Raw genomic sequence first — 22,373 nt, 5'->3', positions numbered from 1 at the left:
AGCCTAATGTGCTCTCTGCGTTTTGTGTTTTGTCCATTATTGCAATATATTTATCACGAGTGCTTCTTTGTGTTGGATGGCTTAATTCACTTACCCGGTACCGTGTCCCTGACTGGCTGTGCACTTAGACACAAGAACCGTGATCGGTGATGTTGGCCGTTGACGTTAGGATCAGGTAGCCATGGCCCCCTAGGTATATAATATTGACGCTGGGCATTCTTGAACCCGACCGTCTCAGCTATGCCACCCCGTCGCTCTGCCCGCAACGCCAAACCGGCCCAGGAAGCCGAGGAAACAACAACTAGCACCGGCGCTAAGAAACGTGACCATAGCCCGGAGCAAGCTCCCGCCACGAAAAAGCCCCGCTCAACAGCCAAGGGCAAGAAGGCTACAACAGAGGACGTTAAACCGCAGTCTAAGGATGAAGGCATAAAAGACGAACCCAGCACCAGCGATGCCAAACCCATATCTCGACGACGCGCCGGCGCCACACCTGTGGATCCGTTTTCAGGACTGGAACGTACGTTCAACCCCCTCCCTCCACCTTTTATTGCCTGCAGGTTATCCTGAACTATCGTTCTTCCTAGACTCGCATCTTGTCTATAGTGATCCGTCCGACGGGGAGACTTATGCTGCCTTGTTGAACCAGACTAACCTCGATGGTTCAAATAATAATAACAAGTTCTATGTGCTGCAGCTGTTGCATCCCAAGAGCGACCCCGCCAACATCATATTGTTTACCCGGTGGGGTCGAGTTGGTGAGAGAGGCGCATCGCAAGAGAAAGGTAATGCCCAGCCAAGTTCGTTCAGCAGCGCGATATTAATATGGGGAGCATAGGCCCATTCCCTGAAAAACAGGCTATCCAAGAGTTCAAGAAACAGTTCAAGAGTAAAACCGCTGCTGATTGGGAAAAACGCAAAACGATGGTGGCAAAGAAAGGTGAGTGAACGACTTGTGCAAGACAAGGGTGTGACTGAATAATACGGTTCGCTTAGGAAAATACACTTGGCTTGGTAAGGTGATATTACACTCGATATTTGAACTCGGCTTGAATTTTGTCCTCAGAACGAGACTTTGAGGCGGAAGTCGGATCGGATGACGAAAAGCAGGATGAATCGAACGTTAAAAAAGAAGAGTTGGAAGACGACGATGAGCCAGAGGGACCACCTCCTGAATGCACATTGCACGAGCTTGTCCAAGATGCTTGTCGTTTGATCTTCAACAAAGAGTACGTAACTCAGCTTGGTGGTTACTATTCACTAATACTCCTTAGCGTTATGAATGCACATTTGTTGGCTATGAAATATGATGCCAATAAACTTCCACTTGGTAAAATGTCCAAACTACAATCTTGTATGGTTTTGCAGCCCTGAAGAAACTGTCCGAGGTAAGCATGCTTTCCGCTATGACTTGAACGAAACTCATCCAGCCTAGGTGATTGATAATCCAAGTGGCGACCTTGCAAAAGAGCTTGGCGGGTATAGTAAGGCTTGCGCAGAACTCAGTGGGAGATACTACTCGTACGTATTCTGGTCGAGACATACTTTATTTACAGCTGCTGAGTTGCTTTGAACAGCATTATTCCGCATGATTTTGGCCGGAATAAACCAATTATTATTGACAATAATGACACCCTCAAGCGAGTCAGTACAAAGTTGTATGCTTGCTTGATTTACACTATCTCACATAACTTCAACAGGAACTCGAGCTTGTGGATTCGCTTGGAGACATGTCGCTCACCGCCTCCCTTATGGCTCCGAAGAAAAAGATCAAATCTACGCACGAATTGGATGCTCAGTTGGCCAGCCTCGATCTCTTGTCGATGGATGTAGTCGACTCTAGTTCTTCAGAGTTTGCGGCTATACTCAAGTACAGCCAAGATACATATAATGGCATTGGAGTAAGTAATTAGTCCGTTCCTCGCCCGAAAGCTTTGCTAATTTTAGAACAGTTTTGCTACGGAAATGGCGGGAAGCAAACGAAAGCAAACATCCATGCGTTGTTCCGTATTGAACGTAAAGGCGAACAAGAGCGCTGGCTCGGTGGTGGCTGGGATAAGGTCAATCACGGCGAACGATTGCTCCTATGGCATGGCTCCCGCTCTACAAATTTTGCCGGTATTTTAAAGCAAGGTTTGCGTATTGCGCCTCCTGAAGGTTCGTGGCGCGCCGCTGGTCGGTTCCGTTGACGTTCTCACTCACGTACTCCTCAGCCCCCGTCACTGGATACGAATTTGGCAAGGGTGTATACTTTGGTGATGTCCGTCCTATTTCTGTTACTTACCCCACGGATCATTGATTGATATCTGTTTCAGATGCTGGCTATCAGTGCCAACTATACACATTGCCAGTGCGTGCCCAATTCAATTCGATCTATATGTATTTGTCTTATGGTTACTTTCAGCCAGAGTGCCGGTATGGGCTTGCTGTTACTCTGTGAGACCGTCACAAAACCATACCACGAGGAATACGGCTTCAACTTTCAAGCGGACAAGACTAGCAAGGAAAACGGTAAAGTGTAAGTGTTATTCGGCTTGCGTTTCCCAATATGATCTAGCTGCTGACATGAGGACCTTAGTGCGACAAAGGCTATGGGTAAGTTACAGCACCCCGATTGGAAGGATGCTGGCGAAGCGCTCGGTCGTCAAGACATGGCTGGAGTCATGATGCCTGCTGGTAAAGCCGAGGATGTCAGCTCGACGTTCCCTCAGCCTTCTGTCAAGGTCGAAGATAACTGGAATGAGGTGAGCATTGGCTTCTGTTCTCATACGCATATGTTGAGATTTCATGTTAGTACATCGTTTACGACGTCGCCCAAATTCGTACGAGGTACCTTTTGATGGTGCAGTTTGGTTAGATAGAATCCACGAGAACTCTCAGAAATGTGCGGCCTCTGTTTCCTTTCATGTACATATATCCTATATTGCCCTAAATTAATCGTGTTGGGTGGTCTATTTATCCACTACAGCCAATGATAATGTCTCGAAGCTCCCCCGAAGCTGGCCTCGGAGGGTGTGACGGGTCTCAATCCAGCTCATTTGGCCTCCAACCAGTTTGCACAATCGCAGCTATAGAATCGGGTACTGGGACGTGTGATGGGGTCTTTACATAGATTTACTCAACACACACACTAGCGGGGAGCATAGTGACATCGAATGAATGAGTATGTCGCCCTATACCGAGGCCATAGGCATGTAAAACTATCACATATGGAAAAATGTATCAAAGTTGATAAGTACTTGGAAGAAGAGTGCCAAAGTTTCTTCATAAATCCAAAGGCATGTATTTTTTTTAACGAATAGGTTGGAAAAGGTGCAAGCCCCATAAAAAAGAACATATAGGATTTTTTTTGAGGATTATCCAAAGCTTGGGGGAACCGAGGTGAGAACGAGATGTGCTTTACCTCACTGACCTGGTGGTTGGGCTCCGAATGGCCTCGGAGCCATTATGTATGTGTACAAAAGCGCGAGGGCTTTTGTGTGGTGTATATTATGACTTCTCCGAGGCCGGATGGACGAGTTGTGTGGTGTGTGGATACACGATAGAATTTCATACAAGGCGGAATCTGTGGGCCCTTGGTCAGCTAAACCGTCCACGGTTAAACTGAATCGACCGGTACCGTCAAATGGGATCGGTCTGTCTAATAGCCGGCGAGGATCGACCCCCGGTAAAGTTTACGGCTCTTATCTATTCAATGTGTGCCGAGGTCCCCTCTGGAAGAAATATATAGTGAGGTGTTCTGGCGCTAAATCTACTATTTGGACCAATACGAAGATTTACAAGCTTGCATATATACCGTGAATTGATCTCACCTATTTTAGCCGTACCGCGTGCCCTTGCTCTTATTTATGCTGGATTTTCATGATCACTTCACTTTCCTTCGAATTTTTCTCAGCCTCTGTTTCTATACCTTACCTGCTAGTTTAACCCCAAACCGCCCTACATAGCTTAGTGCTCGAACCCACCCCGTCACTTCCTCAACCCTTTTACAGGCGATAGAATGAGATGCTGGGAGTATCAGCCGGGTATAGCTATCTCCCATAATTCGACGACGCTTGTGCTATACCGAACACTTGTGCTCCTACTCGATAGGTGATAATGCTCTAGACTCTGGGTGTATCCAAGATACTACATCTGCATGAAGTCACAGCAAAGCACTCATTCTTGGGTCTAGGTGTATTACTAGATCAGTGTACCAGAAAATACGAAGCAACTGAACAAAGCATATGTGATTGAAAGCGCATATATCAGGTAATACATGAAAAGGTTAAATGAATCCATAAGTGCGTAGGTATAATTAATATATAGATTACCGCCGAAGTAGCTCGATTCGAAATCCAAAAAATTGCAAGTCCGTGCGTCGAATAATAATAAAGCTACATCTCGTAAATATCGTTGACATGAACAGAAGGGGACGAATCGCGGAAGCCGTACTCTGGGCGGCGTTGTGCGTCAGGATCGATTTCTGTCGCATCGCTATCTGAGCCAGCTTCAACAAGCAGGGGCGTGAAAGGTTGCCTTGGAGGCGGCCATGATTGGTTGGTAGGTTGGTCGAGACGAATAGTGCTCAGTGGTCGCGGCCGTTTTCGCGGTCGAGTTAGTTCTATCGTATGACCTCCGATAGCAACTGTTGTCTGAGGTAGAGACAAATGTGGCGGTGGCGCCAGCACGATAGGACCAGGTGGACGCTCGTTCTCGTCTCGTATTTCGACTTCTTCAAAGCTATCGGTGAGGTCGAATGCCGGTAAACGGTTGACTGGCGACCGGGCTGTCCTCTCGACTGGTTGCATCAATGGCGGTTGAATCATCGTGGTAGCGACTGGAGTAACTTCAGCCGGCTCGGGAAATAGCTTTCTCCCTTGTTGTCGTAAACGTGATATTCGGTAAAACGCATCTGCCAAAGTCGATCGAACCGACATGAACGCGCGGCTCCAGAAAATCTTTACAGACGAACTTTCGTTGAACCAAGGTGACCAACCAGAGGCACTATCAGAGATAGGGGTGAACCCTCCCGGAAATATTCGAGTCTTGTCAGTCCCGGTAGTGGAAATAGAAACGCTGGTGTTAGCTTGAGTAGAGGAGATATCAGGCGGAGAGGTCCCATTGGTGAGTCCTCGTTGGTCTCGTACGGATCGTGATGGCGTAGGCAGTCGTCTGGTCGTGTCGTGTCGGTCGTTAGTTATTCTTCGTCGTTTATGGTACCATCCATCTTGCGCGGGGTCCGAAGATTCGTCGTCAGTTTCTATCACATATACGGCTCGCTTTGGTGGGATTTTCGGAGGCTCCATATCCTCCCAGATCTGAAAATGACAAGGGAGTCAGTGTCCAGCCGTAACACCCAGAACTACGTTAAAGGAATGCAATCCCGATCTAGCAGAAGAGTCGGATCTTCGCATGAAGCACGAGGCAAACCCGACGGCTGTATGCGTGCATTAGGTGAGCATAGCGCTTGCATAGCCTCCGTTTGGGCCTTTGTGCTCCGCGGCCATGCGTTTGCAAAATCTACTCCTATTTTCTCTCCACAACTTGAAGGCCCTCACTGACCTCCGGAATAACCCAGGACCCACTCGTCGTTCGCCCAAGCTTCCTAGCCCCTAAGTTCACAAAACAAAGTAAGCCTCTGTACTAGATACTAAGCCCAACTAACCTCCTCCAACTCGCTTACCTTTCAGATTTTTGATCTCCCGCACACTCGTGCGCATTTCGTCAAGCCACCCTTTGTCCAAGGTATTGTCGTCCGTCTCCGAGTCCAGGTCTAGCTCCGACTCGGAAGAGGTTAGAGATGGTGAGGGCGAATGTTTACTGGTAGGGGTAATGGGAGTTGGGAGCCCTGGTCCTTCAAGTGAAGGAGTTCTGGTTACACCGTAACTATCGAAATAAAATTGTCTCGCCGAATGCATCCAAAACAGGATGGACTGAAGGACTGTAGGGCCTGGGACACTGGGAGAACCTGCGTTGTAGGGCTTGGGAGGTGTCACCCACGCTGTCGTCCAGCCTGTGAGGAATATTAGGAGTTGATTGGCAGTGAGGAATATGACCTTACCTCTACTGAATGCGCCAAATGCCCATTCATCTAATCGGAAGCGAATTTTAGTATCACACGATAGAAACAATGAAATGAACCATACTATAGGTGGTTAGGATAAAGTAATGCGTGCCGCCTCTTACACAATCGTCGTAAATCTGGTATTATGTCAGAATTTATGCGCTGGGGACCGGCTGTCACTCACTGACGCCCATAACTTATCGACGTAATCGAGCTCGGTAGCTTCGACTTTGCCTGTCTTGGGGTCTTTCTTCGCATAGTGACGGTACTAAGGTTGAGTTAGTACTCGATTGCTCCCAACTGATGAAACTCTCCTACCATCGATCGTTCGCAAAAAATCCTGAAATCCTTGGAGTTTAATAGCCAGGGGCTCTGGATAATGAACAGCAAGTTGGGCATAACATGGCGAGAGGTGCTTGTGGACCCCGGTGTAACTCGTTCTAATCGTGGACCCCAAGCGCACGATGCATATAAATGGGAGAATTGAATGCTTGCTTGGTTGATATCCAAACACCAGCTCTCAGCGTTTCGGTTTACTAAATTCATCACACGCTGGTCAAGCGAGAGCGTGAGAATGCTATGACCTTGATAGATATACCAACGAGTTACTTACTTCGGCCGTTCGTAGCGGAAGATGATAGACCCATTCCCTGATCCCCTGAACGCCCTCCGGAAACGGCAAATGATTTGGCGGAGTGACAAACTGTCTCCCCCCAGCCATAGTAGCGATAGAGCGGGTTTCAGGGTCAAACTCCGGGACTCTGAGATCCCATGTGGGTACGTTCATGGTATTTGCGAACGCTGAAATGATATGGTGAATTCGGAGCCAAAAGTCTGAAATAGTACGACTCTAACCATGTTGCGTGGCCTCGTCGAACTTCTCCTGCTGCCACATGTTGATGTAGGTCAGTTTCCTCCATGGCTCGACGGTCGCCGCCAACGTATACTTGTTGCTCCCGGATTGTTCGTTAGTATCCTACGACAATAAAGTCAGCTAGCTCTGTAGCTGAGTGAATGCAGTACATACTGGCAAGGGCGGTGCATAATCACCAGCCGGGAGATCCGGTAGGATAGCCGATGCACAGTAAAGAGCAAGGTTCTGCGTGGCGTTCATTATGGGATGGCCTAGCTAGGCAGCTGCTAGTACCAACGGCTGCGCTCGGACCAGCGTCACTCGGAGAAGCAGGAGACTGGGGAGGGGCCAGCTCAACGTGTTTCGGCCGTATCCAATATGAACGTTTCAGCTCGTTTCAATTCGAGCTGGGATGAGACTTCTCCTCTTGACGCGTTGAGCCAAATCACTCCCGACCTATTATGCGCGCAAATAAGATGGCAGGGAGAAGTACTCTACCCACAAAGGGGTGTGTGTTTGGGATAGAACAAAGGTTAGTCACGTGATGATCGGCACACTGACGCTGAGCGCTTAGATGTCCGGACGAGTAAGGCACGATATTTCCGGATATCAGATGGCCATGCTTCCCACCGCCACCTGCTGGACGCGAGGGACGGGGGGCGAGGCTCTCGGAATGGTATCATATTAGTCCAGTATACACGTTCTCGTGTGTTTAAGGATCCCCTTGAACTCCTCCTCAACGACCGGATAGGCTATATCTTGTTGCTTTTCAGCAGCTCATTTAGCAAATCGCACATCAGTAAGAACCGGCTGCGGCACAACGTCATTGCTAACCAAACGGTGACGACTGAGGCTGCTCGGTAATTTCTCTTGCTTTTCAGCCAAGCTCACTCTCTCCACACCTCACACCTCGTTGTTCTCTCCCCCGAGCTCTGTGAGCATACGCACTGGGAGCACTTGGGCCAAAGTTCAAGTCCGATTCAGTCACGTCACGGGATTTGCGTTCCAGGAGGCCTGGCCTCTTCTCCCGATCTCAACCACGCCATACCCATCTTGGGCTCCAAATGTCGGACGCCTTTGTTTTTCCTTGCACCAAACTCCCGTAAGTACGACTGTGGTACGAGATGAACACCCACAAATGATAATAATCTTTAATTCCCACATCAGCAAACGATCCTTCTGGAAGTCGCCCCAACTATAGCCTGGAATATGCCGGTGGGGCTTATACTCGACCTGTAGCACTGGACTTTGAAAGTGAGAACCATTAAGCTCTGTAGTCTCTGGCCCGCCGTACTAATGACCATACAGCTATCCCAGACTACCCCCACGATAGAGACCAATGGATGTCATCTCAAATTCAGTTCCATATTCCCAACACCGTAGAACCAGTTTCCCCCTTTTCCATGTCCTCTGCGCTACCCCACCTGAAGCAATCCTCACAGAACTCGTCACTGGACAGCAAGAGCGTGGCAGAATCTGACCGACAAAGTACAAGTACAAATCAGGCGGATCTTTCTTACGTGGTCCCGGCTACATCGGATTCTCAGTTCACTTACACTCGAGGGTACGCCAGCCGAAGGAGTAGCAGCCACCTGGGACTCCCCACCATCCCCGAGCTCTCATGGGCAGAGTCTGTGCGTTTGTCCGAGCTCGAAGCGGACAACGGACATTCATTCCCCGGGTCACATGCCCATTCACCGCTTTCTGGAGAAGAGTGAGTTGGTTTTTTCGGTGTATCGCTCAGTGCTCAATAATGACTATCGTCTCTATAGGGATGAAAGCCTTACCCACTCAAATCCAACACCTATGCTGATGGGAGGACCAGGTTCTAATTCATCAACACACTCTGGGCTTACATCAGATTCGGCTCCTCGAACACCACCCTTAGAGGCGCAGAAAGACTATTTCTCGACCGCTTCAGTATCGGCTCAACTCCCTGACCGGCCGGATGGTTATTCGCATGAGGCATATCCTGCCGCGCCCCATTCGTACATTTCGTCACCTTCCACGCCCTATCTCCGCGATTCCTGGAGCCAGTTTATGCTGGATGCACAATCACATTACATATCAGCATCCGGATCAGTACACGGTACTGAGATGCGCTCAAATAGACCACCGTCGGCGATTGAAGAAAAAGGAGAAAAATGGACTGGCGAGGTAAGTTGGTAGCTCTTTTTTTTATCTTTTCTTGCCAGTATCGATTTCCATCGGTACGCTTGGCTGTGTTTGGAGTTCATGGCGAACTTTGTTACCTGCAACGTGGGACTGACCCGAATTTCCCAGGTCCCTAACGTATGGTCGCTGTTTAGCGCATCGCCGACATCGGGTGTCTTGCATCTTCCGCCGACTCCACCTGTACCCGCATTACCACAGAAACTCATAGTCAACCCGATATTTGCGCATATACTATGGGACATCCGGTTCCCACCGGCCTCGGCATCGCTCATCACGGCCAAGTACCGAAACGGCGCCAAGAGTCGCTCAGAGCTATGGCACGACAGCGAAGGAGCGACTAGAGCCCTAAGCAAAGTCGAGGTGATGGCCCCAGCTACGTATCCACCCAAGAGCATGTTGCACATCTCGTCCCCACACACACGATGGCGCGCGCGGGTTACGGGGAAAGCGCAACGCCCGACGAACCTCCGACGTACGTCTCGGTCGCCGATGTTTTGTTTGCGCTGCACGAGCAGCTCGTGCTGCGGTTCGTCAAGCAAAACGAATGGGAAAAGCTTGATGAACGCACGAGGTGGTATATCAGCAGGGCGTATGGGAAAAACCGGGTGGCGGATTCGAGCGATGCGGGGAGCTTCGCTAGTAGATTCAGTGGCAGCGTGGGCGATGGGACGAGTATGCGCGGGAGCGTCTGGAGCGAAGGGAGCCGCATGAGCGGTGAGAGTGTCATGTGTGGGCCCGGCTCGGGTGGGGCGAGGGCCTTCGTCGCGCAGACGTCCTACGTGAACGAACATTGTTTGCCGGAATACGGTCCGACCCCGCGTACAAGCGCCGTACGCCCGAAGATGGCTTGACTCACCTTGTTATGGACCTTCGTCGACATGAGAGGCCGGCCTCTATGGCATCGGCGTGATAGGACTTTCTTAATTCCTCTCTCTATCTTCTTTTCTTTTGCCGTCTCGCTATGCTATCGTATCAGTTTGTAGGATGTGGTGAATTCGTGTGTTTGGGCTGTCTGATTGTTTTTCTACTCGGTTTACTTTCCTTGATGGGTAATCTATAGATACACGCGCGCTTCACAATACGAAGCGTTTATGCGCAGAAACATTACTGTATATCCTCTCCAATATCTCTCCAATATGTTACGAGCTCAACCGATGTTCAGTTTCCCGTTATGATGCTATACGAAAAATTAAAACGAATACATAGAAAACAGCCCCAGACTGTAATTTAGATATCGTGATCGTTCATCGCAGTTCGTGAAAAGCACAAGAGCCATAAGTCGAGAAACATAGGATATCTACACTACACTTGCGGAATATATATGTAAACGAAAGCCATAGAACAATAAACAGATCGAATATATGGAAACGAAAAAAGATACAAATTCTAACATAGTTGGTTCAGTGACGAACCAGGACCACGGCCTGCCTGTCCGCCTCTCGACGATTCTCTGTCAGATACATGTTCAATAGTACATCGGGCAGAGGGGATCCGTTCTTGTCCTTTCCCTCGCTCACAGTCATACCACGCAACACAGTGTATCGCCCCAGCCAATCAGCGCGAACGAGCCAGCTGCCAGCATCAAAGGGCGAGTCGGCCGTCTTGGGAGCTCCGTTCGCAGGGCGGTTCGCGTGATAGCCGGCGGCAAGACGAGTCTTGTCTTCGGGACGCAGCTTATCAAACTCTCCGCGCCAAACAAGCTGAAGCGCGCTTGTATGAATAGCCGAAAGAATGTCGCCGCATGTAACTCCCGCCGGTTTCGTGCATTTATGACCCAAGGGAAGTACGGTGAAATGATCCGAAGAGATGGGACAAGTGGTACGGTCGCCGGCTCATTGTGGCCAGTCCAGAGAACTGACCTGCGACCGGGGATTACGGACCATACAGCGTTGGGTGGGTGGCGAATGTCCCAGTGAATGGTCGTGAATGCAGGGTTCAGAGTAAGGGTGAGATGAGACGTTTGAATTTCAGCCGGGGTCAAGACGGGCAGGAAATGACGCGCAGTTGCGGTTGTCCAGCGCATATGCTATGAAAATTTAGGCGTTGAAATAAGCACATGTCAAATCCCCGCAGGATTCAAGTCAACGTACCATATCATCCAGGAGTGAAAACGTGCCCAAATCAAATGAATGACGAGCCGGTGAAGAGTCTCCCGAGCGGGCGGGTTGACAACGAAGAGCTTGAAATTTAGTCAGTGGGAGTACGTGCATATACCCATGCTAGAACATACTCATTCGGTGTCTGCGGTCCGACTCGGGTTGTCTTCCTTGAGATCCTTGCTGGGCCCTCTCGAGTGTTTGCTCTTCTTGACGGATATTTCATCGCCAGAAAGTTTACGAGGCTCGTGCTTCGGTGTAGACAAGCCGAATAGACGGCGGACAGACTTCATCGAATGTGATGTTTCATCTTTTGAAAAGATGTCGTCAATGGTAGGGAATGAAAACAGATTTGAACGGATCGATCTGAAATAACGATGTTGTTGAGTACCCTCATAACAGTACGTTGCATCACAAACTTACTTGGGAGTTTGAGGTTCAATCGACGGTTTGGTGGAGGGAACCGGAGAGGGTAATGGTGGGGTGATCTTCTCTGGAGGTGATGACTTGGATGACGATGACCTTGAAGACTTGGAATAGATGATTTGTGGGAGGCGGCGGTAATGTGCGACGAAGTTGTGATTTGAGAAATAGGACGCCCTACGCCAGATGGTTGTTGTTGTGGATTGAGGAAGGTAACTGGTGGAGGTGCTGAGGCGGACCCGCCCCGTAAATGCGGCTGTTCGTGCACGTGAGGAGGCAGTTGAACAGTATCGTAGTGACGAGGAGTTTGGGAAGCATGCGAATGAGACGTGGAAGTTCGGGAACGCGAGTGACTATTCGTAGAAGGGCGAGAGTGCGACCCGCTGCTGGAGTTCTTCGAGTGAGAAACACTACGACCATCAACTTGTTTCACTGAGTGATCCTTGTCATGGTGATCCTTGCCATGGGATGAGGAATGTTCATGAGAGTGGCCCTCGGTGTGGTGCGGAAGCCAGAGCGCGTGAGAAGAGGCCTTCAGTGCAGCCTCGAGGCCGTTTGGAAGGGACGTTCTCCGTCGACGGTGCTCGTGTGAGATTGGGGTAGGAGCATGTAAAGGGGATCGACAACCTTAGGTGACGGAACAAGCTGAGAAGCCTTCCCTACATCCGGTGTTGAAAGCGTGGACTTGAGCGGTGGGCGTCTGGGAGGAGATGACGAATGAGAAGGATGGAATGTGTCCGGAGCGTGTCGTGAACTAGATGAGTCCTTATCGCTACTACGGCTTTCTTTCTTGTCTTTTTCACGCACACTCTCCCTGAAGATAGCTCGTGTATCTTCCAGGATCGCAGGAAGAGACGATCGACGGTGACGGAGCTGCTGGACGAGCATATCTAGAAACAAGGATCACAATATATGAGTTAGTATTCAGTACGGGCGGGATTAGAGGGATAGGGGGAAATGATGAGGCGATCTTCATGACATGGCCCAAAAAGGGCCCAACCCAACATGCAGTTCAACACGAGGACGACCAGATCGGCATAGATTGGCAACCCGGACAGTCCCCGTCTCACTTAGACATGATGGAGCACGCCTGATAGGTAGCAGAAGGGGGGGACAGTACAGTATGACGCATCTACTGACCTGTACCGTCACTCACGACAAATGCAACTGGTTCGGACCATCGTACATGTCGTCGCGATCGGGACTTGGAGCGGTGTCTGGAACGAGCTCGAAGTCGTGAACTATGAGCGCTCGGGAGACGTTCCCGTTGGTACCCGTTAGAGACAACGGCCATTTCATCGGCGTGGCGGCGGTCACGAGACCGTGAACGGCTGCGAGTTTTGCGGGGTTCTGCTCGCGTGTGAGTTGGCCATGTGACGGCCATGGAACAAATGAAGATGTGGGGAGTGCGCTCACCTTCGTGACCTCGCAACTCATGTTCCAAAGGAAAGACACTGGGGGGTTTGAGGATGCCACGGGGAGCCATGTGATGGTCAAGACTATGTTCCGCACAGAGACATGTCAGTTCGGTCAGTTTATTAGAGTTGCCTTGAAGACTGGCTTGGCCCATCGTCAAGCAACTTACAATAGCACGACCGCGGGGCAGTGGGTTTGGGCTTGTTTTATGTATGTTTCGCGTGTGAGCTGAGTCAATGGCTTTGACCGGAACACGCGCCGACACCCGATGGGAAAACTAAGAGTGAGTGCTCTATTCAGGAAAGTCGGGTAAGGTGCAGGAGGTTGAGGAGACTTGGAGGAAGATCGAACAGAGACTCAAGCAAGCACCAGATAAGTAGAACAAGTAGCGCGCTCGACCAGGTGATGTGAATTAGGTTGCCGGTGCGTGTGCTAGTGGAAATGGGACGGCCGGGCGTTCAAGTGGAGCAAAAAGACAAGCACTTGGCTTCTATACAGCGTGGCTCGATCACTCGTGGCAGAGTCCCACTTCAGCTCTCGAGGGAACGCCGCAGATCCAAGCGAGAAGTCTTGTCGATGCCCTTTGCTAGTACCCGCTGGGATCGCGGATGAGTATGTGGCGAACGGCAGGAGGTTATTTAGATGTCAATTTGAACCAAAATTGATCCCTGGGAAGGGTAGATATAGACTAGCGTTCTTGGAAGACGTCATGACGACAACGTTCGTAAGGAGCATAGAATAACGCAGACTGAAACATTAAATTACGAGCTGGGGGCGCTGAAAAATCAGAGCTGTGCTGACAATATCATTCCACTCCACAGCATCCTATACCCATCGTGGCTTCTTTCCCTCATTCATCGTATTTATCAAACCCAGAACGTGGGCAACTGATAGTCGTTTAAAATGCGGGCATTGAAATCCACTGCTTCCGTTCCTCCCCGCCGGCAGCGGGGACTGACTGCTACGCCTGCAAGTTTTGTTGTCCACGCGGCTCTGTGTAATGAAGGGCACGGGGATTAGCATCGGGAGACCGTTGCAGGCGTAGCTAGTATCCCTACAAGTAGCGAGCGCTATTATCAACCCTATCTTATTGGCATCTAAAGTGCGAGAATAGCGCAACTCGGCCAATAGTATTATGCGTATAGTTATAAGCAGTGTGATTTCATCAATAAACTATAGATGGCAAACTTGATCGACGATAGACAGCGAATAAAGACGATTGGCTACGGTATAATCCGAAAAGACAAAAAAGAGTAATAGCGCAGCAAGAAGCAGATCATGATAGATACGAGAGATGGGAATCGTGGACGAACCGGCATATCACCAAGTATCTGCCCTAACCAAGTGAGAGACTAAACGTTTGGCCCATCGCTCCCTCCCGTCCCCAAACTACCAAATATTCGAATAGAGTGCTACGTTTATGAACTCTTGGCATTCCACCACTTGCCAATCTTCTCGCCGGCATATTTGAGACTCTTGATTGGCCCAGCAGTAACAAGTCCTTTGACGCTTTGCATCGTCGCAGGGCCTTTAATGATATCCGCCATCTCAACTTGCATCGTTTCGCTCAGATCTGGAGCAGCGCCAATCCTCTGCCAAAACACATTCTCGTCGCGTGTTGGAGACGACGAAGGCGATGCCGGAGCAGGTTCGGGTGAAAGTGATTGGTAGCGTGTGTCGATGCGCGTCCGGAGGTTCGAAGGGAGTTTGCGTAAGAGTAGCCCGCGTGCTTGTGGTGAGGCATCTTGCTATAAAGGGCATACCGAAGTGAAATAGAGAGTGAAGAGCGAAGCGGGGGATTACCAAGGGGGCGAAAGGCAAATTGAGTCAGCAGGCATTCAAAAAGGTAATAACACAAGAGCAAAGTAATAATGTCGTAAATACTACCAAAGTCACTCCATAAATGGAACCAACCAGAGCTAAGAAAAAGTCGGGTAATACTTTCCCGAGCTTGCCACAGTCGTCATGATCTACCCTCAAGGTATGCGATTGATGCTCCAGCATTCTGAGCCCGATTAACGAGATCCCGAGCCTAATCCGCAAGCCAAATAACCTGATATGGTTGCGCTCCAACCAGTTCCTAGCTTCAGCATGTATCGAACACGCGAGAACCCGGATCTACCATGCTGATCCCCTTTCCCCACACAGTCCCTGGCCTCAAGCACCTTGCTTGAACCGTTGGAGCTGCACGATATGTAGCCCCTATTATTATTGCTTTCGAGAAGCTTATTGCACCGGTTTTCACCCAGCCGATTAAAAGCACCCGCTCCAACCAAGCAGAACGAAAGACACTACTTGAACACGCAGAATGAATTGTGATCCTCACCTCGACTTTCTCTCCGACCCAGTGAACGCCAGGAAGACCAACAACCAAGCGATGGTAAAGTTCTCGGAATTGCTCCTGCTGCGCATTCACAATGTTGCGAACCTTGTGAGGATTCTCAGCGAATGACATTCGTGGGTCACCTATACATATCACAGGTTAGCTTTTTTCTTCTTTCAAAACCCGGGTGAGACAAACCAGCGTAGCTGATACCCGCAATTCTCTCGAAAAGCTCCTTTTCATTGAATCGCTCGGGAAGCGTCAAAAGAGCTGCGCGTACAGCGGATGTAAGATTGACCTGTTGGGTTAAACGGACTCGAGGATCATCCTAGGTGAATTATTAGATTTTAGATCCGAATCCCAATATTTACTACGTTAGATTTACCTTGATGATTCGGATGGGTTTGTGCATCCTGCCAGCCATATATAATGACTTCCATCCTAGTAGATCAGCGCATAGATTGTCCACAGTTGTAACGCCATATTTGATGGTTACACCTGAAGATATGTCAGCATGAGTCGAGATCTCATCCAGAAAAATGCAACGAGGTCGATGGCAAACGCAAGCGCCGCGGTTGAGATGATCTACAACCGCCGCGAATATCGGAAATGCATGTGCTTACCATCTTTAACCTTGACATACGGGTTGAACCATAGCCCAGGCGCAAGGGCTTGCGTGCGAGCAACAAAATCAGACCCAAGGAGGCGTGGTACCAATGCATAATGCTTTGAGTTTTGCTGCATGTTGATCGAATGGAAGTGGTCTGCATGGGTCACGGCAAACAAGAAGTCGAGCTGTGGGCGATCCTGGAAAGTTACTAAAGTTAGCACCAAACGCAAGAGTGGATTCCTAGTTGGGAAATTGCCAAAGAGCGGGCCAAAGGAGCATGGATCGGATGGGGTGTATAATACTTACACTATCTTTATAGCCTTCCTGGCCGAATACGCCACTTCCATATGCGAACGCATATCGAATGGGAGCGTCAAAGCCCGCAACAATCTCCTCAAGCAATGCTCGCGTGCGATCGGGAACGGCAAGGACCTGGTTGCGGCCGAACTGAGGAGGCAATAGTGGGACACGAATCCCAGGCTGCATAGCAGGAGTCGGCCTAGGAGCGGGCGATGACAAGCGTGAGCGTCGCGGGGCGGGAGAACCCGGAGATTGCGACGAGCTCTGTGGTGCATAGTGTGGCGGAGGGTGCGACGGCTGCGAGGAGTGAGACTCAATTTGCGGAGTTTTCACTGAAGCCGTGTAAGACAGGGCCCGGGCCTGGGAGGCAAAGGTTGTGCGAACAGAACGTGTGGGAGTGGAGAGCATCGTAAAATGTCAAGAAAAATGATAGTCAAAATAGCTTAAAAGTGCAAAGTAGACTGATAATATATAGCAATATTAGATTATAAAGCCTCGAATGTAGTGAGTTATGCTGAAGTTGGTTCTATGAGAGATGCGGGTGTGGGTTGGTTTGTAGCGGGTGATCCAGGAAGCCGTTGGGATTAATACGCTCCACTATTTGGGGCACAATTGGGGTGCGTCACGTGCACACCTCGTGTGCTTATATAACTTATTTCACCTTGTCGCGGATAAATCCCTCATTTGATCCAACCCTTCAACGTGGTTATCCTTCTAGGAACACGCGTGTCCTGGCCGTCACTTGCATAGCTTTCGTCACCAGAGTGCTTAGGCCATATATGCGTATGACCTACGATACAGGAGTCAATATAATATCACCCCCTTTACACTGGATTGGGCCGAGCATACTCTTTAGCGTAATACCTAACCGCCTACTATGAATGCGATTACTGTTTGGCAGTCAGTCAAGATCCCTCCTACTCGATTTTTCTGCCAAATCAAAAGCGATTCACAGATATGTGAAGAGTATTAAATAGAAAAAGTGACTCCGGAATTTTATGACAGATTTCTTCAATGCTCCACATCCCTGCTTGACCTCATCTCCACGCAAAGTTTGCTATCTTCAACTAAACGCATATAGCTGCTAGTTACACCAGTCGATTAGAGTTTGAAATGCACATGGGTCATGGTTTGTATGTGGCATGTCCCCGATATACCCAGCCCCTTTCCGGCCTCCCCATCTCTCCGTTCTATGGGTCGACGCGGCTGTGAGCATTGAGTGTTCGTTACCCCCTGAGTTGCCCCAACGATTTTAGAGAAGATCCCCTAATGGGTGCTACACGCAACGTACATGTTCTCGTACAGATGTTGTTAAATCCTAGGTATCGATGACAAAGCCTGTACGGGAGCCTCGACCTTGAGCAATGGACTTGACTTACAATCTGGGCCCGGATATTTCAGACCTGTTGCGAATGTATCCAGAATCTCATGAAATTAATATTATAGAAATTTTTCATGGAGCACCGTATCCGACTGTAAAACGTGCACAAGATCTGGCCGCCACATTCAAGCCAAGAAAGTTGGTAAGACTTGCGCTCAGTGGCAGTCAGGCCGTTGGTCACTCAGATGCGTTACCACCGCGTTCCTTCCACCACAACTGTAATGTAATCAAACATAGCATAAGAGTCATCTTATCACATGATCTCGCCTGAAAAAGACGTGGTGTCCACGACGCCAAGTCGTTTCTTGATGGCCTTTGCGCTGTTTTGCATCGAGCCCACCTATTTACTCATGCAAGCAGCAAAACATTAAGATGGAGGCCAAAATAAAAGGTCGGATCTGGTGGGGCCCATTAAAGGACTGGCTGGCTGCGAGGTCTGTGTGCCAGACTAGTAGTATACAGGGCAAACATTCACTCCGTTCGCTGTATTTACGAATTATATTGCGGTTCTATGCGCCATGAAATACAAGCATACATATGTTCTACACAATTCCGAAAAGACGAAAGAAGAGACTCAGTCGATTTTTCGTGCCCATCGACGCGTTCCAGAATGTGGCGTGGGGCTAGTTGTTCGTGGAGAAAGTGGCTGCGGCACTTGAATCTCGACCTTTTCCCGATGGGTGTCGGCGTAGTAAGGAATGGCTTTTCCGCTACTCGTGCCTTCTCAGAGCCAACGCCTTGTCCCCAAATAACACCATCTGTGCTGCCACTACGAGATTGAGCAGAAGCGCCAACACAAAACTCCCAGCAACGAGTATGTCATCGACTTCGGTCGCGGTCGTGAAAAGACGGGCCAAGCAACCAAGTGTTTGAGCTCCAACAGCCACCGCAGAGAGTTGCCCAGTGCTCCGTGCTTTTTGGTTTTGTGCGATCTGAGGGAGCTTGGAGAACAAGGCGATTGGGAGAGTTGAAACCTGAAGGATAGCTAGCATTTTGGCTGGGGAGAACAAGAGAACCAATCCAACCAACAGGGTTGCTGCAGTGAAAGGTAAGAGGTGCGCGTGTGGATTACGAGCAGTTGTTGCAGAGGTCAGAGTGGGAGTGGGATACTGAAGTATCAGGTAAGTTATCGCCACATTCTGGATTGTGAGGAAGAGGTTCTCTCCATAGGTGCTAAATGGGAATGCATTCCGAGCACTATAAGCGAGATTTATCGCGTATGCAAGAGTTTCAAGAATATACGAAGTGAGATTGAGACCTCGTGCCGAACGGGCTCTTGTGACTAGGGTGATAAACAATTAGGCACTGACAGCTCAGATCCTGATCGACCACTTACTGAGTAATAACTGGGGAACCTTCATTACAGCTCCTCCAGCTACGATTCCAATACCGAGCCCTTTTGATATGGCATACTTAAGACAGTCAACGTCACCAAGCTCGAGGTTTTCAATCAGAGTGGTGTAACATTTCTACGCAAAATATTAGTTTACAGACATTACTCATACGCATATTAGCTCACTTGGCCAATAATAGCGACTGCGGGTTCTCGAATAAAGAAAGGCAAGTTCTTGGTAATGCTCGTCATCGCTCGAGCAGCTGAAAGCTTCGGTAGAGGAGGAATCGGGTGAATGGAAATGTGATGGTCGGTTTGGGTTGTGGATGAGAAGCGCCGAGACACGTTCACCTAAATTCGAGTGCCTTGTTGCCTTGATTCATTTGCAACTGATGCCTGATTGGTCATCAGGCATCTAATCTTGTTTCTGACGCCGATCATCCAAAATTTGGATAGGGCCTGAATAGTGGTGCTGGTAAGTCGTAAAGGATGAAAATTGTATATAGTATTGATAGATGTAATCACAAAGAATACACAAAACACACTATCAAATTTCGCCTTTTTCGGTTATCTTTGAAAAGTACCCTCTGTCCACTCGGAATATCTAAAGTCGATCATCATGTCGACGGCTTCATACGATCTTACACAAAAACTTATTCCCTTCCTTGACCGGCATCTAATCCTTCCTCTGCTTGCGCATCTTTCAGAGGCAGAACTCTTCCCAGCAGAGCAGATCGCGCGTGCCCAATATGAGCTTGTGAAGGAGACAAACATGTTAGATTATGCTGCCTCACTGTTCGAGAGCGCCTATCCGGACGAGGAAGTCCCGGGAGGTGAGTCCAGCCTCGGTTATTCCCAAGCAAATGGTGGCAATATATCCATATCATCTCTGAATACTGTATTGGTTCTGACCTTGCAGAGTTCGCCGCACGTCTATCATATTCGGGAAAGCAGTTTGACCGTTTGTTCTGATCCGATAATTCGTTGCAGTGTTTGCCGCAAAGCGTGAGAAGGCTGTTTCGGAAAGCGAACGACTACAACAAGAGGCTCAGATTGTGCTTGATGTGATCGAGAAACCCGAGGTTGCCCAGGCCTTGAGACAGGACAAGATGCAAAACTTGCAATATCTCAAGGACAATTACAAAGTACGTTATAGTATCAAAGTCGCGCACATTAATAATTTAGTCTGCTATAGCTTACCCTTGAGCAAATATCGGCACTGTACAACTTTGGTCAATTCCAGTACACGACTGGCAACTACTCTGGCGCATCTGATTACCTTTACCACTTCCGAATTCTTTCGACTAACCCTGATCTCCTGCTTTCTGCACATTGGGGAAAGTTAGCCAGCGATATTTTGACGGGTGCATGGGATCGCGCATTGGAGGAACTGTCTTCCCTTAGGGAAACCCTCGACTCAAGGTCTGGACCTGCTCAGTCTCTCACAAGCACATCATCCGCTCCGCTTACTGCTCGAGCATGGCTACTCCACTGGTCTTTGTTTGTATGCATCAACAAGAACGTTCCTTCGGGCCCACAGACCTTCCTTGAAATGGCGCTCGCACCTGCCTATCTCAATACAATCCAGGTCTCGTGCCCATGGCTTCTCCGCTACGTTTCGGCGGCTGCAGTACTGGTTGGGCGTCATCGTGACGATGTTGTCCGCGTAGTTCAGATGGAATCATATCAGTACTCTGACCCTGTGACTCGTTTCCTCACGGCCCTGTATGTCGATTTTGATTTTGAGGGGGCTAGAGAAGCCTTGGGCGCGGGGGGCGTTCTAGAGGCAGACTTTTTCCTTGGCGCATATGCGCCCGAGTTTGTGGACGCTGCTCGTTGCCTAATTAGCGACGCTTACTGCAGAGTTCACCATACAATCAATATTGAGTATGTTACGATAATACAGAATCAGCTATCAGTACTAACTGCATATAGGCAACTTTCCGATCGATTGAATATGTCCGGATGAAGGAGAAAATGGATAGTAAATTTAATTAGGGATACTAAGATGGGGACCGATGCCAAGATTGATCTCAAGAAGGTAAGTTAGATTCATTCAGTTAGAGTAATTCAACTCAACCGACCTCGCCTTTAATCCTAGAATGAAATCCATATTGCGCGAGCACATGTACCCGTTTACCAGACGATCATTGAAAAAACGCGGGGTCTGGCATTCAGAACACAGGTCCTTGGGTTGCGATGGGCAAGCGTGCTGCAGGAGAAGAGGTCGAGACAAGCAATGCTGGAAAACGCGGTGACAAGCGCGGGTAGGAGGCGGGGCAAGGAGGGAGAGGGAGGAGAAGACCGAGGCAGCGTAGGATGAGTTCTGGAGTTCCTTCTTAGGCCGTGTGCCTGTTGATCAACAGGTTGGGTGTATGCCTATTGGATTTGTGAATAAAATTGTTAACTGTCTAGCTTTGCGTGGCACCCCAAATGTCGGCGATGCTACGGTACCGAGGCTGGCCAGGTCTTGTGAATCGCGATGATCTTTCGCCAATATTTCTTACCGGTTCTAGAGCGTTTATTTTCCAGCAAGCAATTCGAACCTCTTTGTCAAGCGATCAGGGCACGAAGGCTCCTCCACACAACCGGTACCTTTGGGGCTGCACCAACTTTGGTCTGTTATCCCGAAGACCCCTATAGTTTGAGTGTCAAGTGACACAACCCCCCGAAACACTACAAACATGTGATTGTATCTTATGATGCACAAATTGATAATTTATACAGAAAGTAAGCAGAGTAGGTTCAGTTCGGGCTAGTTCATTTGAGACTTTGTTACTTTTCATAGTTGAAAGGACGAGGAGATTAGGCTAAAAGCCTACTCCGGTTAGATTTGATACATCATTTTCCCTGTTATGATGTTGTGGCTGAACTACCTTTCAAAATGTACGTGTAATTACAAAGTATATGTATGTAGGGCAATAGAATTAGCGAAAGGGTCGGTTCGTCCGTAAGTTCTCGACCTTAGTCCCTACGATTTTGAAGTTCTGGCTCCACGGTTAAGAATGGTTTGATCCTCCGAAGAGTGCCCACTGTGATTCCTCACGCGAGTTGTTGCGAAAATTTCGCTTCGTCTACCAGTGGGTTGATCGCCCGGTACGGGCTGGTACAATTTTTGTTAAGTTGATTACCGATTCGGCCCGAGCTTTAATGACTCAATGTTCGTCTCAATTCGGTTGATCTCCATCACCGATGTTTTCGATCGGAACTTAATTCAGTCTGGTTTGAAGATTTACAAGGGAGAGAATCGCGATCTCATTGAAAAGTTTATGGCCGGCAGGCGCATTCCCGGAGTTGAATACACTGTCAGAAAGGGGTCCACACGCCCCTTTCTAGCAAGAGGCTGATGGGGGTCTCTTGCAATCAATCAGTTCCCTGAAGTCTCTGAACCTTCATGATGACCATGGGGAAGCTACA

The 22,373-nt window shown here is 49.1% G+C and overlaps 7 protein-coding genes across 7 annotated transcripts; 3 read left to right on the top strand and 4 right to left on the bottom strand.

The window, feature by feature from the left end:
* Positions 1–240: 240 nt before the first annotated feature.
* RhiXN_01718 (poly(ADP)-ribose polymerase PARP protein) lies at positions 241–2,857 on the top strand (the record flags this gene model as incomplete). The annotated part of the gene is made up of 15 exons (XM_043321537.1): positions 241–520; positions 588–785; positions 839–940; positions 997–1,014; positions 1,067–1,249; positions 1,369–1,388; positions 1,436–1,521; positions 1,578–1,644; positions 1,701–1,901; positions 1,953–2,157; positions 2,214–2,260; positions 2,316–2,350; positions 2,405–2,518; positions 2,579–2,744; positions 2,795–2,857. 15 exons carry the CDS (start codon positions 241–243, stop codon positions 2,855–2,857), a joined length of 1,785 nt encoding a protein of 594 aa, XP_043187360.1.
* Positions 2,858–4,376: 1,519 nt separating this feature from the next.
* RhiXN_01717 (uncharacterized protein) lies at positions 4,377–7,160 on the bottom strand (the record flags this gene model as incomplete). Its single annotated transcript, XM_043321536.1, has 10 exons — positions 4,377–5,300; positions 5,545–5,594; positions 5,666–5,995; positions 6,044–6,073; positions 6,129–6,183; positions 6,231–6,314; positions 6,365–6,598; positions 6,660–6,847; positions 6,902–7,022; positions 7,074–7,160. 10 exons carry the CDS (start codon positions 7,158–7,160, stop codon positions 4,377–4,379), a joined length of 2,103 nt encoding a protein of 700 aa, XP_043187359.1.
* A 117-nt stretch (positions 7,161–7,277) lies between these two features.
* On the top strand, positions 7,278–9,984 carry RhiXN_01716 (uncharacterized protein; the record flags this gene model as incomplete). Its single annotated transcript, XM_043321535.1, has 9 exons — positions 7,278–7,407; positions 7,474–7,698; positions 7,909–8,001; positions 8,067–8,153; positions 8,208–8,613; positions 8,672–9,056; positions 9,183–9,434; positions 9,467–9,788; positions 9,845–9,984. 9 exons carry the CDS (start codon positions 7,278–7,280, stop codon positions 9,982–9,984), a joined length of 2,040 nt encoding a protein of 679 aa, XP_043187358.1.
* A 490-nt stretch (positions 9,985–10,474) lies between these two features.
* Positions 10,475–13,079, bottom strand: RhiXN_01715 (uncharacterized protein; the record flags this gene model as incomplete). Its single annotated transcript, XM_043321534.1, has 8 exons — positions 10,475–10,774; positions 10,849–11,100; positions 11,165–11,253; positions 11,328–11,536; positions 11,594–11,770; positions 11,833–12,176; positions 12,221–12,483; positions 12,734–13,079. The coding sequence occupies 8 exons, from the start codon at positions 13,077–13,079 to the stop codon at positions 10,475–10,477; spliced, it is 1,980 nt and encodes a 659-aa protein (XP_043187357.1).
* Positions 13,080–14,427: 1,348 nt separating this feature from the next.
* RhiXN_01714 (matrix Mmp37 protein) lies at positions 14,428–16,650 on the bottom strand (the record flags this gene model as incomplete). Its single annotated transcript, XM_043321533.1, has 6 exons — positions 14,428–14,757; positions 15,336–15,475; positions 15,531–15,660; positions 15,718–15,830; positions 15,956–16,139; positions 16,249–16,650. The coding sequence occupies 6 exons, from the start codon at positions 16,648–16,650 to the stop codon at positions 14,428–14,430; spliced, it is 1,299 nt and encodes a 432-aa protein (XP_043187356.1).
* A 1,683-nt stretch (positions 16,651–18,333) lies between these two features.
* Positions 18,334–19,208, bottom strand: RhiXN_01713 (mannose-P-dolichol utilization defect 1 protein; the record flags this gene model as incomplete). Its single annotated transcript, XM_043321532.1, has 3 exons — positions 18,334–18,905; positions 18,960–19,092; positions 19,143–19,208. The coding sequence occupies 3 exons, from the start codon at positions 19,206–19,208 to the stop codon at positions 18,334–18,336; spliced, it is 771 nt and encodes a 256-aa protein (XP_043187355.1).
* Positions 19,209–19,575: 367 nt separating this feature from the next.
* Positions 19,576–21,279, top strand: RhiXN_01712 (eukaryotic translation initiation factor 3 subunit E; the record flags this gene model as incomplete). The annotated part of the gene is made up of 6 exons (XM_043321531.1): positions 19,576–19,789; positions 19,947–20,101; positions 20,152–20,843; positions 20,892–20,915; positions 20,955–20,997; positions 21,058–21,279. 6 exons carry the CDS (start codon positions 19,576–19,578, stop codon positions 21,277–21,279), a joined length of 1,350 nt encoding a protein of 449 aa, XP_043187354.1.
* Positions 21,280–22,373: the final 1,094 nt, after the last annotated feature.

Source organism: Rhizoctonia solani, chromosome 16 (genome assembly GCF_016906535.1).
Source record: "Rhizoctonia solani chromosome 16, complete sequence".
Classification (NCBI taxonomy): domain Eukaryota; kingdom Fungi; phylum Basidiomycota; class Agaricomycetes; order Cantharellales; family Ceratobasidiaceae; genus Rhizoctonia; species Rhizoctonia solani.
The sequence above is the reverse complement of the archived record's forward strand: the minus strand, read 5'-3'. Positions and strand labels throughout refer to the sequence as shown.